Below are 19,072 nucleotides of genomic sequence, written 5' to 3'. Positions count from 1 at the left end.
CATACACACACCAACACGGGTCAGGTTGGGGAGCATACACTGGAACAGCATGTTGCCGCACCCACCACACAATGAAACAGCTCAGGATCCCAGTTGACAATCCCCCCCCAGGCAGACGCACGGTCCAGTTCTGCCCTCCAGAAATGACCATCTGTCTGCTGTAGCCTGGTGTTACGTGGGTGTCCCATGTAAAAAGTGAGCAAAAGTAGGTTTACAGTGGTTCGTATGGAAAAAGATATGCAAATTATGGTTATTACAATAGTTTTATTAACTGTAACGTTATTAACTTTATTATTAAACTTAGGTGCAATCTCATAAATGCTCAAATTGCCAGCGTCATGTACTCACATCTGTAAACCTACTTTTGTCCACCCATATATATATATATAATATATACATTGGTAGTTTTGAGTGACAGTGATAAACTGAACCAAGCAGTTACATCACCCCTTCTCAGATTTCCATTAAGTAGGATCCATAGCTGGAATAGGTGATGTCATCTTCATGTCCAAACACATTGGTGATTAAGGTAGACACAGGTAAGTGTCTGGACATCGTATACTTTCAGAAGTAAAGCTCTTCTATTAAAACTAGCTCACTCTTTAACAATAACAAAATCCTCAGTGATTTCTAAATCTAATAAAACTTAGGAGATCAGAAATAACATCCATAAATGTACAATCAATACAGATTATATATACACATATAAATATGTTTTGTAACACCAGTAGAATGTTAGGAAACGACTACTGTGCTTGGCATTACTGCCTCAGAGCTCCTAGGTTCAATCATCTGCCTGGGCACTACAGGTGTTGAATTTGCACGTTCTCTCTGTTTCCACATACTCTGGTTTTCTCAAAGACATGCATGTTAGATTAACTGAAGAATGTAAAATGGTCTACTTTGAGTTAGTCTGAATGTTGAGAGTGTGTGATAAACTTTCACACCATCCAGAGTGGGTTCCTCCTACCCACAATTAATGAACTGTGGTTTAGATTCCCACCCTCAGAGTTCATCCCCATGCTAGGGGCTGATATTGCGGGTTTTAACTCTCTTCCCATGTGACCACTTAATACTGTAGATAACAACTAACTCAGGGGACAGATCCTTGAGGAAATCTGGTCAAGTTATGTTATTTTTTTTCTATTATAAGAAGTGTTCTGAATGTTTAAATTACAATTAAGAGATACAATAGGTGATTAGGAGGTGTGTTTTATTTTATCAAATGTAAGAGATAAAACTGTCTCCAACCTGGAGGTGCCAAGAAAACAAGCACAGAATTTGCTGTATCAATAGTTGGTCTGCTTGGAGAAAAAAAGTATTGAAATAATATTTTTTATAGATTTAAAGGCAAACAAAGTTAATTTATAAGAGCGATTTAGTAAAGAAAGTAGTCAAAAACAAAAAGGAGGTGAAATTAAAGCTGTAAAATGTTAATTTTAAGGTGTTTGTCCTCTTTGGCTCTCTGTCAAAATCATTACATATACTAAATGTCACATCGTAAATGCAATACATTAAATTGAAGTGAAAATTCATAATAATAGTAGTGATGGTGGTATTGTTATATAAATGCAAAGATAGATATGTTGCACCTGCATCAATTTCCCACTTAATATAATAGAGTGGTAAGTCTGAGATTATCCAGGAGAATTAGATACAAGGCAAGAAGCAGCCCTGGATGGAGCCCCAGTCCATCACAGAGCATATATACACATAATGGATCACGTCAGAATTGTCAATGCATATCTCTGGGATACGGAAAGAGAAATAATGATCAGACACAAAGAGAACATGTACAATGCACCAACACAATACGACACTCTGTTTAGAATCCGGGGCTCTGGAGGCAGCAGTACTAACTACTACACCATGGTGCATGGTGACTGTTTTTCTTCATAAAAAATGGCTTTCAAACATCCCCCTTAGTCGGTAAGTTGTCCTGTTATCACTAAAATCAGTTATCCGTCCTGTGAAGCTGCACCATTCACAGCCCTCTTTAAAGATGTCAAATGTTGTAAATTACCAAACCGGCAATGAAAGAATGAATGAGTCTGGAGACCAAGGTTAAAGGAAAAATGAGTCTGGAGAATGAAGTTACGATGAAAAATGGAGATTTTGTGAAAACAAATCAACACACGTTTTTAAGCAAAATCGCTGAGGGCAACCGACTTAATTTCGAAGAGACTTAAAGTGTAAAGCGGACATGATCTGATGGAGTTAAAGAGGATGAAGTCAGGAAAAGGAGAAGTTATTCTTTAGCATTCAGCTGCATCCTGATTTTTTGGTCTCATCAGTACAAGATGAATGCTGCTTTGTTTTATTAATTTCTCATAGTGCCACATCCCTAGTCAATTTGGGTGACAAATTATGTTTGAGCCTCTCCCCTCAGCAAGTCTCCATGCATTAACAGAATCTCACAGTTCAGCTGGCAATTTGAAACGTGGGAAGTCATTGCATAACTGTGAACAAATAACGAAACCCATGCCTCCACTAGTTATATCTGATGGATTTTATGCTCAAGCGAACTGTTTCCTCAGTTTTATTTAGAGGCGCAAAGTGTTTAGGGATGATATTGGGCGACCTGAGAAATGTCTGTCTTTGTAGCCTTGTTAAACCAATTTAATGGCTAAATAAAAGTGCATTTATGTGTCGTTACTCAGGGATTATTTTAGCATCCTTTAAAAGACCACCCTCAGAAGGCTCTCTAAGTTGTGAAAATGTAGAGTAGCATGGGGGAAGAAAGTTTACTGCCTAACAAAAGAGTTCAGAGGTAACCATTTGTGAAATGTCATTCAGTGGAATGGGAGAATGTGATTAACGTCTGATGAGGAGTGGACTATTGTGTTTATCTGAAAGCACGGTGGCCAGCATTCAGATGCGGTTCAACTCTTCCAGAAAAGAAGACCCTCTTGAGATTGTTAGATGCTTTGAATGTTATAGGGCTACACTTGGCCGGGATTGCTATACCCAGGGCTTGTGCAGTTGATAGCTAGAACTCGAGTATATTTCTAAATGAGACACTAATATAAGCAAAACCTCATACCAGGACTGTAAAGATGGGCCGGTTAGCTGTTGGCATGTCTTTGGACTCTGGTAGGAAACAAGAAGGCAGATAGGACAAGACACTCCACTTTAATTCAGTTTAGTTATTTAATATGAGGATTAAGTTTGCCCATCTCTCCAATGGTAACAAATGTAAGCCTAAGAGATTTAAAAGTCATTTGCTGTGTCTCCTGCATTCCAGCTAAATTCTCCAAAGCATTTACTCAAGGCACTATATCATATCTAATAATAATAATAACAAAATTCTGTATATTACAAAGTGAATCATCATCTGTTTTCATTGAGACTACACTACCTAAAGTGTAAGCTACAGTTAGTATTGCTAGCTTTCAGGTCTGACTTTATATCTATGGTTGTCTGGATCTCCTCTACCAGTCCAAAGGTATTCCTTGCACTTGAGATGTCCTGCATTCTTCCAGTGATTATCCACTTTACAGACTGGTTCAAGGAGCCAGCATTTATTTAGCAAAGACAGGACCCTAAAGATCAACATGCTGGCGCATTATGGGAAGATATAGCTGACTGCTTTCTAGAACATCTGTGAAGTGTCGGAGTTAAGGCTGCTACATCTCCAGCTGCCTGACGCCTCAATAGGCATACAACTGATGGTGTCATCAAGTGTGTAAAACTGTAGAAAACAGCTCGAAATCCATTTTTCTCCTCCATTTGCCAGACTACTTAAATAATATGTTCTCATTCTTCTATATTTAATGCCAAGGCCCTATTTGCTCTGGGATACCAGCTGTACATTTCTAGTACCAAGAAAATCACTGAAAATGCTCCTTTAGGAAGCACATTAAAAATAAGACATCACGACTCTACCAGGCAAGTAGTTTCAGCAGCAGTATTAACAGCGGTCTGAGTGTCAAGCCGTGTAGAGGGCCAGCAGGGATAATGCAGTGAGCTGAACACAAGTGTCTGTTTCATTGTTAGGAAATGGTGAGATCGCCGGTCAGAGGCTTTTCAACTCGAGGAGCCTGCAGCCAATTTTCCTAAGCAGCCTAGCACTTGGATGGATTCTGCTTTTCAGTGCAGCAGCTTATCTCTGCCTACTGTACTGCTATCTGACTTTGCTCCTCTTAATTATCACGGCAATTTGCATGCAGCATTTTGTCGAGTATCACCGCCTGTCTCCGGATGAGATCTCCGGTTCAGGTGCAAGGAAAAGCATCAGAGTGACAATGCATTTCTTCTCTGTCACTACCTGCACTATCTGCCTGGCTGCAGAGCACCCTCTGCTGCATCTGCCGCCGGCTTAGTTAAGCTATCAGCTCTCTGTGATCTTTTCATCAGGCAAAGAATAGAATTTCATTTAAAAACAAAAAAATTCTCTCCAAAGGTTTTAAGTTACACGATTTCCAAAATATGTTAAAATTAATAGAGTGTACCAGATGGAGAATGCTTCGCAAGACATGACACAGTGTGTTTAATTGCTTGATTAAAAGCTACAGGAATCATGTATGGTTTATGATATTTCTGTAATATAGTACATAATGGAGTAAAAAGTCATTAATAGTCACATTGCTATGGCTAGACGATCCATATAAACTAGGCAAATCTCCAACCAATACCAGATTTGTTTAATTTTATCTTCATTTTACATTTAAAGTTGACTGTTAATGTTTTGCTTCACAGTGTTAAAAGCATTTGAGGAATTCAACAAATGTTTACAATATACAGTCATTCATTTTTTGAACCCACTTAAGGCAAGGCACAAGAATGAGTTAAACTTCATCTTAGGTCACAGTCAGGTCCACAACCACACTCACTTTTATTGAGCCATTTAGGGTCACTGATTAATGTAGCAGCCATGTCTTTAGGAGGAAAACCCACACAGACTTGGGGAAAAAAGTCCAAATTCTACACAGACAGTGAAAGGGCTGGGATTTAAACGTAGTCTTCCAAGAGTATGTTGTTGCAGTGTTAAGTCTTCTGCCACCATTCTCCCAGGTGCACTAGGTGCAAAAAGAGTAACCAAACCTGAGCAGAGTGTCAGTAAAACAGAGATTATTAAAGATAAAGTAAATGAGGGTGAGTGCATTCCCTGAAGTGGAGTGGAAGCCATTTTAGGGTTGATTTGTGCCAGACATACTGGGATAGCCCCCAGCCCCTCATGGACCTGAATGATTGATAGATATATAGATATAAATGGGACACTCTGGCCATTAGTCCGACATCAGATGAAAACGGAGCAGCTTGGGTTCATTTCTGAAATCTTTGTCCTCCTCCCATAGATATTTGAATAGTAATTGTGTCTCCACTTGCTTTGTAGAACTGGAGGAGGATTATGACCAGCCATGTGGTAGACACTCTGAGAGCACATGGGTCTTGGGACTCATATTGCTTGCCATTTGGCCAGGTTCTTGCAGAGTTAGTTATGTCTGCATTTGTGATGCTTGGTTGAATCCATTTGAGGTAAATGGTGTATTTTACCAGCTGTCTGTTTATGAATACAATTTACAGGACCTGCCAACACATTTAAGGTTGAACATGATGTGTTCCTTCTCACCAGTAAATGGCTCTCTGCAGAGTGTGGCATGATCAGCTTGTGACTTGCCACCTCCAGATCTAGGGTCATGACAGTCTCTTCAGTAAACAAGACCAAGTTCTCTATAGGTAAGGATATGCAGTTGCTATTACCAGGGGAGTTTAGCCAGGTCTTGGTTACATGTGAAGATAAGAGCTGATCATGAGATACCCACAGTATTGTGGATCATGAATTAGAGAATGGAGGTGAAGTGGAAGCTAAATTCTTGGATTATATTCTGGATTTATCAGTTGTCCTATATTCTCACCCTTACTCAAAGTCTTGAATGACAGTGACAAAAATATTGACATTATGAGTTTAAACCACCAAAATAAGGCTGTTTAAGGATTGCAGGGCTCACTCAACACAGCAAGCACAGTAACTGAACAATCTCAGTAGAACTTTGTTGCTCTATCAAACACAACTATTCAGGGAACCTACTGTAGGCAGTCTGTGTTTTCAGGCCAGACCACTGGAAGAAGACCCAGGAGTAGCTGAAGAAATTATATTTCTCCACTAGCTTTGGAATAACACTAAATTTGCCAAGGAGAGCTGGGGACGGACGATACAGAAGCCTAATGCTCTTTATCATGTTATGGCCATAGCCCTTTCTCAACAGGACAAACATATGGAAAATGAGCTAAATATAGATTTACATTTATTTGCTTTGCTGACACTTTTATCCAAAGCAACTTATAAAAGATTGATATAAGAACAAAATAACACTCAGAAAGCTATATGTATATCCTATGGGATTAATAAAGTATCTATCTATCTATCTATCTATCTATCTATCTATCTATCTATCTATCTATCTATCTATCTATCTATCTATCTATATGTGACTTTAAATAACTGCTGCCTTTCTGAAATATCATTAAGTAATATGTACAGTACAATGTAATTCGACATGGCCACGGCAGGAGTTACTTCTAAAAGTCACTATTGTTGGGCTCACTACATCATTCCAAAGTTTCATTATCATCCCATGCAAGCCCTGTAGTAACGGTATTCTTTATCATTTCTGATTCTGTGCTCTTTACGAGTTTTGTGCCCCCATAGTTTATTTCATTCCCTGAGGCAGGAACCTGAACCTTCATCACACACTTCCTTCACCTTTTCTCTTGTTATAGAAATGTCATCTTATTACAAGAAATAAACTTGTGCTACCAAACCAATGGTCTTCAATTCAGAAAGCTTTAACCCACAGACAGAGACTTCCACCTTGTGCTTTACTAAATAATCAAGGATTTATTGTCTCTAAGGATTCAGTCAGTGGCCTAGCTAGTGAAGCTCTGCTCTGTGCTTTTAACCCTTGCTTCCCTGTGACGTCTTCCTAGCCTCAGTCATCAAAACTTCACATTGCATACTCCAGTAGTACTTCACGATTTTGTTACTCAACTAAAATTCTTTATAACCATTTCCCTTACTGCATTCATCCCCTGATACAGTATCGAGTCAAGTAAATACTGCCTTCCTGTCCAGTCACCTTTTACATTTCAGCAGGCTACTAATAGATGTCACTCACTCACACCAAACTGTTGCCTTAGAGCTACAATACCAGCACATCATTTATTCAGGTTTCAAAATTTTGCAATTCTTGAACTACTGCTGTGCAGTAAATGATATGAGAAGGGATGGAGATTCAAATTTCACACTTGTGTGTGCCTATTCAATGTATTCTTTCATTATTTTTTACCTTCAAGTTATACTAAATTACTTTCCTATGGTGTGCTGTTGTAAACCTAATACCAAGATGGTGCTGCACATTTTCTTGTATTTGTTTTGTCCTGTGACACTTTTTGAATCTGATAAACATGTAATGGCATCTGATTTGGTTGTATAGCCCCTACAATAACTCTGTTTGGTTTGTTGTAATTCCGCTGTGGTTTTTGCTTATTGTTAAGAATGAGAGTGAGTAGCACTACTTTCTACTCATATGGTTCCAGTAAGATCAACCTCTGAGTCTAAAGCAGAAATTAGAGTTTCTGTCATTAGATGTAATTGCAAATGCTAACTAAACCACATTAAAAATAGCTTATCAAATGGCAGAAATGCAAAGACCGTGTGGTATAACAGTGCATGCTAAAAAGAAGAAACATTACTAATTTTACTGTATGAGGATTATCACACTTGTAAGTGCAATAAAGACATTAGGCTTCTATTAACTGATTATGGTCAGAATTTGGTCATTTGGTATGATGATGTGCAATATAAAGATTTAAATAAATGTCTGTTTTGACTGAAAGAAGGATAAGGAGGATAGACTCAAATATAGACAGACAGAAAAGGTATATAAGCATCATGAACATATTTTTTTTAATTGTATAAAGCATTAAATTAAAAAATTGAGAACTATAATCATCAGATGCTTACAGTCAAAGGACAAAATGCAGTCTGCTTCTTGTATTATCCGAAAAAAAATGTTTAACACAATTTGCCTATAATAACACCCTTTGTTTCTATGTTTGATGCTTCATTCCCATTTTACCTTCTTTTTTTGTTGTAGGTTTGATTTAGTGTAGAATTGCAGATCTAAGCAATCATCTAAAACAATGTAAACATTTCTGCAGTCATTTACAGATGACTCACCGTTGACACTGTTGTCTCAGCTCTTGTTTGTTAGCAATTAAATAACCATACCAGGAATATTCAGAAATCCATATCAAACATCTCAATAAAGATTTCTGTTTATAGCCATCACCAAAAAATATATATATTTCGGTTAATTGAGGCACTTTTAATAAGGTTGATTGTGTCGGGGATGTGTAATTTGTTAAGGGCATTTAAGTGGCTTTCTGAAGGATGTTTGCATCCAAAAATATCAATTTGGTTGTCTGTTTAAGTGCCACTAGAATAATAGGCACTAAGCTGCAAAGTGAAGGAGAGATTATTACCAGAGTTATCACATGTGCACAATAAACAATGATAAATAGGAATAAGAGGAAGAGGCATCTGAGGGAAAAACAAGAACCAGTAACCAGCCCGCAGTGTCTAAATGCTCCTGACCAATGCCTGTCCGCAACAGGCACCAAAGGCTGTGCTGTGGTATACACAATGTCTTGCTTTTCAAACTCCATTTAATTTCACTTGCATTGCAAATGTGTATACAGCATGCATGGATTTGTAAAATAATTGTAAAGGTTACACTTACAGAAATTATAATTAAGCAGTGTTATTAGAAGTAGGAAATACTGCTTAAAAGTTTGTGAAGATAAACAGCTTTATGCATTCTGCACAATAAGATAATCTTTAATACGTCTTCCCAGATCTGTGGACTGATTGTATTTAGAATTTGGCTGTTTGATGGTTTATGTGCTTGAATGCTGATTTTCTTGATTATTGAGTTGAATAGCTGGTGAGAGAGAGCTGCTGGAAAAATATTTATTTCTGCAGATAGAAAAATGGGTGGCCACATGAGCAAAGTGTAGAGAGATAGATTTAAAATTGGGAGAGACATTTCAGTAGTCAGAGATAGATAGATTCATTTTCCTTTTGTGTACACTACATATGATCTATCTATCTATCTATCTATCTATCTATCTATCTATCTATCTATCTATCTATCTATCTATCTATCTATCTATCTATCTATCTATCTATCTATCTATCTATCTATCTATCTATCTATCTATCTATCTATCTATCTATCTGTCTATCTAGTGTCTGTCTATGAATCTGTCTGTCTGTCTGTGAGTTTGCCTCCTCATGCAAGCAAGCCGCTTCATTGATTGTATATTAAAGGCTAGACAGAGGTGGCTATTACGTTCTCGCTAAAGAGTAATGTCTGCTGAGGCATTCCTTGCCACAAGGTGCACTCCCCCACCCCAGGTACAAAACTTGCATTAATAACAGTCAGCTGAGTGATAGTCTGCATTCACCGTGGTGTTTTAAGAATAATTGTTGTGCGGTTTTGCGGGAGTGACCAGATGTGTGTTTGGAATACAGGACTCTGAGCTCTGCTGCAGTACTGCACCCAAGAGTTCAGATGAGAAACAATCCATACGCACAGGAGCTGTAATCTGGATTTCATTTGTTGCTGATACAGGAACACTAGAGAGCAGCCTGAGCTATGTTTTATGGCTGTTGCTAACACTTTGTCTCCAGTATGATCAAGCATGTTAGAATATCAAATACACTAAACAGACACAGGGCTGCTGTGGCATTAAAAAGAATATATTTTCAATAAAGAAAGGAACAAAGGCATAATAGATAAATGCTGCTTTCCTATTCATATACGTAGATTAATTTCGATTAAGTTACATTTGTTTTTTGTGTTTTTTTCCTCTCTCTCTTCCAAGAATAGAACGAGAGGCAAAACACTTCAGCCAACCACTCAGTAATAAGATCTACTTTTTCTTACCCACCATGATTGATTATAGTAATTTATAATTTAAGGTTGTGGGAAGGAATACTAATTAGATCAAATTCATGTCGCAGGAACAGGGGAAGTGATTTTTCTCGCATTTATTTGATATTTTTGTGTGCCCAGAGAGTCAGTTATTACATTACTGCTGTTCTTTTGGATGAATACCTGCAAACCACTTGCCAGGTCAGATGTTCCTCTTAAATACATTTTATACAGAATGATATCATCTGCTAGTATGAATCATATGTTTTAGACATGTGACTGTGAAAGTTATAGCTGAGTTTTCTTCTTTTGTGCAGTATGCCATATGTTTAGGGGTGACCCAGTGAGACAATAAGATGGTGATCTATTCCTGTCCCTGTTTTCCATAGAAACTCTTTTTAGACTAGGACATACTGTAAATAACATTTTTATTTAAACATTTTAGTTTACAAAAGAAATAGGATAACTTGCATCTTGTTCACTCTTGCATTTCTGCTTAACATGTTTTACACAGAAGGATTACCATAAGAAAAACTGTGATCAGCTGTCCATTGGTGTCGAAATATCCTGAAGCTGAAAGACGCATTAAAGCTCAATTCTCCCATCTTTGTGAAAGGCTCCCTGCTCACGTTGCTTTTCTCCGCCTCCCCACCCACCACCCCCCACCCCTAACTTACGTCAAGTCAACAGGTCCTTCAATGGTTGTTTTGAGAATAGTAAATCCAAATTCACAGTCTCTTCCGGTCCAATGCAATACAGTGCAAAGTGTGCGCATTTTATTCTCCAAACATGTGTGTCACACTTCGCACTCTCTTGATGGCTGTTGGTGGCAGGAGCAAGATCCATACTCATTAATGATGACCAGGGCCCCCTCAATATGATTGGGTTTGTAATCGACATAGTACTCCTGGGCTGACATGGCAGCCATTTGCTGCATGGTCTGTTTCTGTTTCTGCTTGCGTCGTTGTGAAGTGAAGCACTGCCGCATGTGCCTGAGACTAGCCGGAAAGCACTTCCAGGAAACATACAGCATTAAAACCACAATAAGAAAAGAAAAAATGAGCGCCATCGTCCCTGTGACCACCTTGTGAATCTGCATAGTGTTTTCATGATGGTCGTGCAGTTGGGTTACCGTAAATATGCCTGTCACCGTTTCTTTTTCTAAATCCCCTAAGTTGAAGGGGTTGGCAGTAGGTCCACCATTGCTATGAACCCTGTTGTCATTCTTGGTCATGGTAACTGTATCGGTGTAAGTCGTGGCATCTGTGGAATCTTCACAGAGCTGGAATGCATAGACAGCATCTAGAACATCCTCTCCTTGTGCATACTCAGGAGTGGCACAGAGCAAACTGTTGTCATGCTGGCCTTGGAAGTTGCTTAACCAAGAGGCCAACGAGCAGACATTTCTGCTGCAGTCCCATATGTTTCCAGACAGACTAATGCTGGTGAGGGAGGTCCACGAATCTAAGATTCTTTGATCAATGTAAGTGAGCCTGTTGGAATCCATTAGGAGGACCTTCAGGTTAGGCACCGTTTCAAAGACATGAGGTTCGATGTATTCGATCTCATTTCCCGAAAGGTCAATTTTCTCCAGGAAATTCCAAGTCCAGTCAAGAGTGTTAACCATGATAGTTGCTTTATTCCTACTCATGTAGAGGGTTCTGAGGGAAATGAGCCTGGGGAAGTGAGCAAGGTTTACTTTTACAAGTTCATTGTGCTCTAGGTGCAGCTCAGTCAGCTTAAACAATCCTGCAAAAGAGTTGCGAGCCAAGCTCTGCAGCTGGTTGTAGCCCAAGTCCAAAAACTGCATGCTACGGCAGTCCTGAAATATCCTCACTGGCACAAACTTGAGGGCATTGGACCGCAAGTGCAGCGTGGTGAGCTTCCTAAGGCCATGGAAAAGGTCTGGCTCCAATGCCTGTAGGTTATTATACGATAAATCCACATGACGCAGGTTGGGCATGGGTCTAAAAGTGGTGTTGGGGAGGGTCTCTATCTTGTTGGAGCTGAGAATGAGCTCTTTTACCCTGCGCAGCTTGTGGAAGGCATTTTCCTCCACCAAGTTGATGTGATTGTGGTCCAGGTACAGCCATGTGAGCTGCACCAGCCCCACAAATTGTCCGTCATGCAGCTCGGTGAGGCTGTTGTAGCGCATAGACAAGCCCATGATCCCAGAAAGGTTGTGAGGCATGTCTGTCAGATTCAAAGACTCGCAGTATAATAGCCTGCCATCGCACCGGCAAAGCTTGGGACATACACTCTCCACAATGGGGAACATTTTTAAAACAATGCCCAGCGTGCACAGTATCAATCCCGGGGGCTTCCTCAGCAGCCACTTTAGATAGAGACCGATAAGAAGGAAATCCATCAGCATGAATATTCCAAAAGAATTCAGAGAAAAAGTCCATTGAACCTTTGATATTCTACATCATTTTGTATGAACACGCATCCAAAAAATGCACTCCGTGCTTCTTATAGCAAGGAGGAGTCCTGCCACAACAGAAAGAAAAAGAATTAATGAGAAGAATAAAAGGCAAATGACTTTGCTTATATTAGATTAAAAAACAGAACATAAACACATAGATGGAGAGAGAGAGAGAGAGCAAGCGAGAGAGATAGGGAGTGTGCAAAAAAAAAAATAGCATTCTTCGTGAACTAATTTTATATGAAAGGAATCTTACTCACCCTTATCCAGAGAGTGACAACCTCTATTCAGCTGCCGTCTTTGTGTTGAGTCTAATTATGTGCGAATCTAAAAAAGACCCCACTGTGGTACAAATTCAGTCTCCTTTTCAGTTCAAGGAGGAAAAAAAAATCTGGCAAGCTTACAATGTCTTAGTTCTCTTCAAGTGAAAGAGCCAAAAAGAGGATTCCAAGTCGCTTTCAGCTGACTTGTAGGAGCTGCAAGTTTCCCTTGCTGTATGCATGAGCTTTATCCGCTGTCTGCTGTTTCTCTGCAGTGAACGCTGAGATGGTCAGAAAGGGGGGAAAGAAAGGAGGAAAAAAAAAGACTGAAAGAAAGAAAGCCTTCCAAACTCTTTTTGCTAATGACTCCTCCGATCTGTCAACACAAATTACTGTCCATCACTTGAAGTGACCAGTGACCAGGGCGACCTTTAATCCTCCGAGACTGATCATTATTCATTCAGTGTCCGGCTGAGAAAACGAGGCAGGCTTTTTCCTTTCCTTTTTTTTATTACCTCTTGTCCGTAATTCTTGTTTCCTTTAAATTTCCCTTTAATGGTCTTTTTTATTTTTTTTTTTCAATTTGTATTTCTGTATAATTGTTTGTGTAAATCTAATTCTGCTGTATAGTGATGCTTAGAAGCACGGACAGCTCCTTCCACGAAATACAGCAGACTGGTGCGCTAGCAACGCATGCAGAAGCGCCTTGTGTTCACTGAGTGTCGTAAGCCACTCACAATTCAGGCAAAGCTGCTGTGAGCCGCTCTTCCTCTCCCTCTCCTCTCAACCCCCCCTCTAACCCCCCCCCCCCCCCCCCCCAACCCTCGCTTCCCTCTCTCCCTCTCTCTTCCGTAAGGCCAGATTGGAAAAGGGGTGGGCATAAAACCTGAGTTTTAATGAAGCGGTGAGCTAATACACGGTCCTTTTTTAATTAAATGCAACATGTTATCTATCTCTCTGCTTCCGTCTCGCCCTCAGAAAGCTGTCTTTCCCTGCATTACAGGTTAATGAGCAGAAAGAATTTCCTTATGCCTTTATTTTGCATATGTGTTACAGTTTGCAAAAAATAAGGCAGATAAGAATGTCTGAAGGAGCAGAAATTGAACCTGCTGGTTGTTTGCTTTGATCAGGTTAGGGGTGTGGGGGGGTATGGCGATTTGGGAGTTAGGGTTACGGAATAACAGAGCTTGTCTTCAGGTGGCAGAATCAAAGAGAAAAAAGCAACTGGTTATGCCGAAGTAAACAGGCTGGAGAGGCCGTCTGTTCTTTAAGGTAAATTTTTTTTCGGCTCCCAAAGGGTTTGGTAATTTAATTCTTATGTACTGATTGCTTGAATGCGTCAAGAAAAAAAAAAAAGAATAAGAACAAATGAATTAAGTTTTGAAATTGTTATCATAACTAGTGAGTGCCTGGAGGCTCTGCATCAGTTGTAAACAGAGATTTAAAATCTTCAGAATTCTCAAGTAGATGTGAGGGAAAAAATCCTGTTTTATTTCATTTAGGAAGACTTGTTGTCTGGTCTTTTTTTATTTTATTTAATCTGTATTCATCTATCTGCAACACCTTGGGGAGTTAGATGGGAGAGAGACGTTAGTTTTTGTGTCGTCACTGAAATGTCTCCATCCACTTTCCTCTGTTTCCAGTCCTTTTGCAGTGGGAGGTCACAACCTGTCACAAGCAGTACGGGAGCCAGTAACTCAATGAAGAATGGAGTAGAATGCCTTTAAAATTGTTTCCTCATGGAAACAGTTACTGTTTTATAGTATACCGTGCATATTGGGAGGGATTACTGGTTATTAAGGGGTTGCTGGAGCAAAGTTGGGACCAGGTAGATGGAGGGTCCTCCAAGGGACAAGCAGAGAGTGAGAGCGATAAGCCCATGCTGGTTTGGTAAGCTCTGCAAGGTACTGGTTTCCCCATAGTTGGAGATCCCGAAAGCATCAAGCAGAAAGAGAGGGAGGAAGATGCCAATATGGTAGGTTAGATGGATGGGGTGAGAGGATATTCAAGCCCTCAGCTTAAAAAGAAAACGAGAGAGGTAGAGAGAAAGGCCTTGAAACACCAGTAAGGGATAAAAGACTGCTCAGTCTTGGGACTAGGTTCCCCATTCAAGCTGGCAGGAAGCAGAATAGTTGCCTTGAAGACATGGCCTTTTCAGAGTTACAGGGGCCAATAGAGGGCTAAAGAAGTGCCCATCCTGCCAAGGAACTGGTTACGGACTTTGAACAGTATAGACCCTCCAAAGGCAATCTAAAGTTGACTTACTCCAGATGGCATATGGAGTCAGGAATTAAATGAAGAACTTGAGCAAAGATTTTGTATTGGAAAGAAAAGGTTAGGATGGAAAGAAAGAGACAGAGAAAGAATAGATAAGAAAGGCAGTGATTTCTGGTATCTGAAAAGTGGGCAAGTGGATGAACCAATTCGTCTTATCACAGAGGGTTCAGACGCCTATGAATGTACAGTAGACTTGGAGAAGCATCAGGATTTATTTTGTCTTCAGTCTAGCTCAGTATTTTGTCTTCTGCCTGATCAATTCCAAATCTGATGGACTTGATTGTCTCCTCTTGTGTGTGAAAACTATTACGTTCTTTTATGTTTTTTTCCAACTTCTTTATTCTTTGGAGTTTTACAACATCATTCCAAGATGCCATGAGAGTTCTCTATTCTGTTGTAATGCACATTACACTATATCTAGCTCAAGAGTCAGGCTACATTTTTTTTTGTAATGTGTGAGCATGTGTGCTCTACAATGGATTAACATTCCTTTGTGGTTGGTTCTTACCATCTTCCCAATGCCAAACCTACAATTGAAACTGAAAGTTCAAAGAATGAATGGATCAACCCCATTTACTTGTGAATCTAGCTATATGACACAATATGAGCTGATTGATTTTTTTGACATAAGTGCTTTCATTTTTGTTGCTGAAAGTCTCATTGACCACAACTGTGACATAGCAAATGTGTAGTATAATTTTGGACATATTTAAACAACTGGAACACTGACAGCATTGACTAACTCATGGACTAAATGATCAATATTGTGTTCTGTTGTAGAAAAAAACTGACAGCAAGTAAATAAAGGACCAAAAGAAAAAACACAGTCGGGAGACAGGCAAAGATCATAATCAGAAAAAAATAACAGTGTTGGAACATCATTTAGAGAAAAGAATCAAAGTCGAAAGCACAAGCAAAAATCTTAAATTGTGAGAGCAAAATCAAAAAAGTTCTTTTAAAAAGCACCAAGTGGTTTGGTATATCTGGTGTCCCAGATAATGAAAGGTCATCAGGGGAGCCCCTTTATTGTCATGTACCCCAACATTTCCAGGTAGTTACCAAGGCAGAAAATAAACAAATGCCGGCGCCCATGAGTAACAATGAAACTATGCTGTTTATTTTCAAAACATCTTTAGTAAGTGCCAAAACCAATGTAGAAATCAAAATCAAAAATCTTAAAATGGTGCAAGAAATTCAAAAGAGATCCCTTTGCAAGTCCCGGAAAAATGAAATGTAAAATAACATTTTACCACCTTGTCATTTACAAGCCAACTCTTTCATCCTGGGTCATTGCTGGCTGGTGGTCATTCAGACTCCAAAAAATTACTAATATGGGTGGTAGATCATAACCCCCAAACTGCATCCAAACACCAAAGACATGAAACAAAGCCACATGATAAATTAGCACATCTCTTGTATTCACATTAGATTGAAAGGGATCTAGCATCCTCCATTCTCACGCACCCAATGCATCAGGTGGCTTGAAACGTTGATGCATATCTAGGCCAGTTTTTGTTACATTTCTGAAAATATCATCAACCATCTATTCTTGCCACCCTTTTCACACAGAACATGCATCTATAGAAATCTTTTCACAAATGGCTCTAATTTATAATAAAATGGTGTAGCTCTAAAGACATTAAAAGGCCTTTGCTTGTTTATATTCATTACTCTTCCAGCTTGAAACAGGCAAGAATGATAACCAAGTTCATAATAGTTTGGCTTCTTTATCTCATTTAAAAAACACAAAAAGAGGTATTCTTTTTCCCTTATCTCAGTTGAAAAAACAATGAATTTAGTTTCCAATCTTGCATTAAAAGAGGCAAAATAAGAAGCAAGCAGAATAGTGAGTGTCCTTATAGTTCCTCTTATTGCTGGTGTTTGGCAAGCTCTGTGTGCCCCACAGTCTGTCCTCCTTTGTTTCAGAGTTTTGCTTGTTTGAAATTCTCATATGCAAATAGAAGCATAACTAAGGAGCTAATCAAGTTTCTTTTAAATTTGTATGGTTCTAATTTTTTGGAATACCTCCAGCAGTTGCCTGTATTACATCAGCAGACTATTTCTTGTGGTGAAAATGAATAAGCTGCATATCACTATAATATTAGGCGGATGGCACAGTGTCATAGTGGACTTTGATTTTGACACTCATGTACTCGTTCTTCTAGTACATATGTGTGTGTGTTCAAAGATGTTATATATTTTTTTTATTAATCTCTTAAATAATGTTTTGTTGCCTAACAGTCATTTACTAAACATTGTGTACTAGCTACCTTACCTGTCAAAGAAGGGTAATAGAAAAGATTTTTACATATCTGATATCTCTTGGCCTACGTGTACCTTCAGCATTCCTCCTATGCCTTTCATCTGTATCCTAGTGTGTCTCAGCCTCTATTGCCCGGTGCTTCCTCTCTCAGTCGTGTTCCCATAAAGACTGCTTCTCAGTCTCTGTCATTTTGCGGTGTCTTGCTCACCTCCAGTTCGCTTTTTGACTACCAACAGTGGTAGACAGGCCCCTGTTACCTGCTATGATATTTTTGCGAATGCTTCCTATCTTTGAAGGTGACTCAGAGCGTGACTTGTTAGTATTTATCAACCCCACATCACTCAGTACATTATTCGCTTTGCTGTCATTGAAAAGCTCCATTTTAACTCCTTTTTTTATAAAAAAATAATAGAAAAAATTGTCACAGTTAGGATTTGATGTTTGCCTCTCTAACATATCATGCCATCATCTCTACTACTGAGTAACTGAAGACAAACTGACCAATCAGACCAAAGCTAAACTTGCCAATCAGTTTTCTCAGATGGACCAGACGCGCGCACACACACACACACCCACACACACACACACACACACACCCACAGCAGCCTTTTATTATATAACAGATTTATATCCACCTAACCTTTGTCTATTCTTTTTCTTCAATTCAACACATTTGCCATTTATTCAGTTAATTTTCTCTTGTCTCTGAATATTAACTTTTATTTTGTTTTTTTTTAAAAAATGTATCGTTTTCTGTGTTTTTCTTTAGGCCCTTCAATTTTGTGGCCTTGCACTGTTGAGTAAATTTGCCCTCAGATATCCAGTATGTAACATCAACCCAAGTGCACTAGTAGCGCAAACAGCAAAGCATTTCAACATTAAGACTTGTCTGGTGTAACGACCCCCAGATAAATAAATGTAAGAGGACCCTCTGGCATTTTTTACTTTTTGACTTTGTAGTCTAATTTTTTTTTTTAGTTTGGCGAAAGATCATTCTGACCTTTAAACTCATCTTCTCAACGTTATCCCTTTGAAACAGATGCAGCCGTGCAATCTTTCATAATATTGGGGTGCTAGTGACTATCCTGGACCAGTGGGAGCAACATGAGAACCAACCAAACCTAGGCCATTGCAGCCACACTCATTCTAGGCCAGTTTAGATTATATAAAGTATGCCCAAGCAACTATTTCTTGTACACATTTCTTATAATTTTTGTAACTGATATTGTATACTGGACAGAAGAATAATTAGTCGGATTCATAGATGTATGATTGGATGTAGTTTATCAGATTCTGCAGTGGTGCTCACGGTTCACTTAAGTCAGAGAAAGTGCACCACTGAAAAATAATATACAATAAAGTTAATCTGTTTCAAATTCAATAAAGGCAGAACTTTTATGAAGCCTCCATCATTTAGAGAATTGATCCTAATGCTAAGCTACAGCTTTCATTAGGATGAGAAAGCTGAACCATGAACCATCAGTTCTTAATATGATTAGGAACCACTAAATAAATCAATAGTAAAAGAATTCAGAATCCCATGCTATTATTTTAATAATTATATTTAACGTTTCCGGGCTGCTTATGTTACCATCTTTGACTACACATCTCAAAAGTAAAGGATATGCAAGTGAAAAGGTGTTGAATGAAAATTGTTTTTAAGTAGCACAATGGCGAATACCTTTGCCTTTTTATTAGGATGCCAACTGAATTGCAACTCGAGTGACTGACTGCTTTAGTGCCACTAAGCAGAGAGCAGATGACAGGACGTGGCTAAGCCATTAGTTTCAGAGTTTAAATTTTTAAAGGGCCTGGCTGAATCCGGCACACATGCCTCTATGCCAGATGGGCACAGGTCGGAGAGTCTGAGCAGCATCTGCAGTCGTTCTAGCCTAGAGCAGAATCA

The 19,072-nt window shown here is 39.1% G+C and overlaps 2 protein-coding genes across 3 annotated transcripts in view; one reads left to right on the top strand and one right to left on the bottom strand.

Moving 5' to 3' along the window:
* ctnna2 (catenin (cadherin-associated protein), alpha 2) overlaps positions 1 to 19,072 on the top strand; it is a 1,866,011-nt gene that overhangs the window by 1,280,420 nt on the left and 566,519 nt on the right. The window lies entirely within an intron of this gene.
* On the bottom strand, positions 10,353 to 13,411 carry lrrtm1 (leucine rich repeat transmembrane neuronal 1). The gene is made up of 2 exons (XM_028801550.2): positions 12,627 to 13,411; positions 10,353 to 12,431 (listed from the first exon to the last, which is right to left on the bottom strand). The coding sequence occupies exon 2, from the start codon at positions 12,313 to 12,315 to the stop codon at positions 10,738 to 10,740; it is 1,578 nt and encodes a 525-aa protein (XP_028657383.2). The 5' UTR covers positions 12,316 to 12,431; positions 12,627 to 13,411; the 3' UTR covers positions 10,353 to 10,737.

This window comes from Erpetoichthys calabaricus, chromosome 5, assembly GCF_900747795.2.
Source record: "Erpetoichthys calabaricus chromosome 5, fErpCal1.3, whole genome shotgun sequence".
NCBI classification, from domain to species: Eukaryota; Metazoa; Chordata; class Cladistia; order Polypteriformes; family Polypteridae; genus Erpetoichthys; species Erpetoichthys calabaricus.
The sequence above is the reverse complement of the archived record's forward strand: the minus strand, read 5'-3'. Positions and strand labels throughout refer to the sequence as shown.

Bases quoted from the DNA above. Each gene is read 5' to 3' on its own strand.
- lrrtm1 (XM_028801550.2), bottom strand. From the start codon at position 12,315: ATGCTGATGGATTTCCTTCTTATCGGTCTCTATCTAAAGTGGCTGCTG.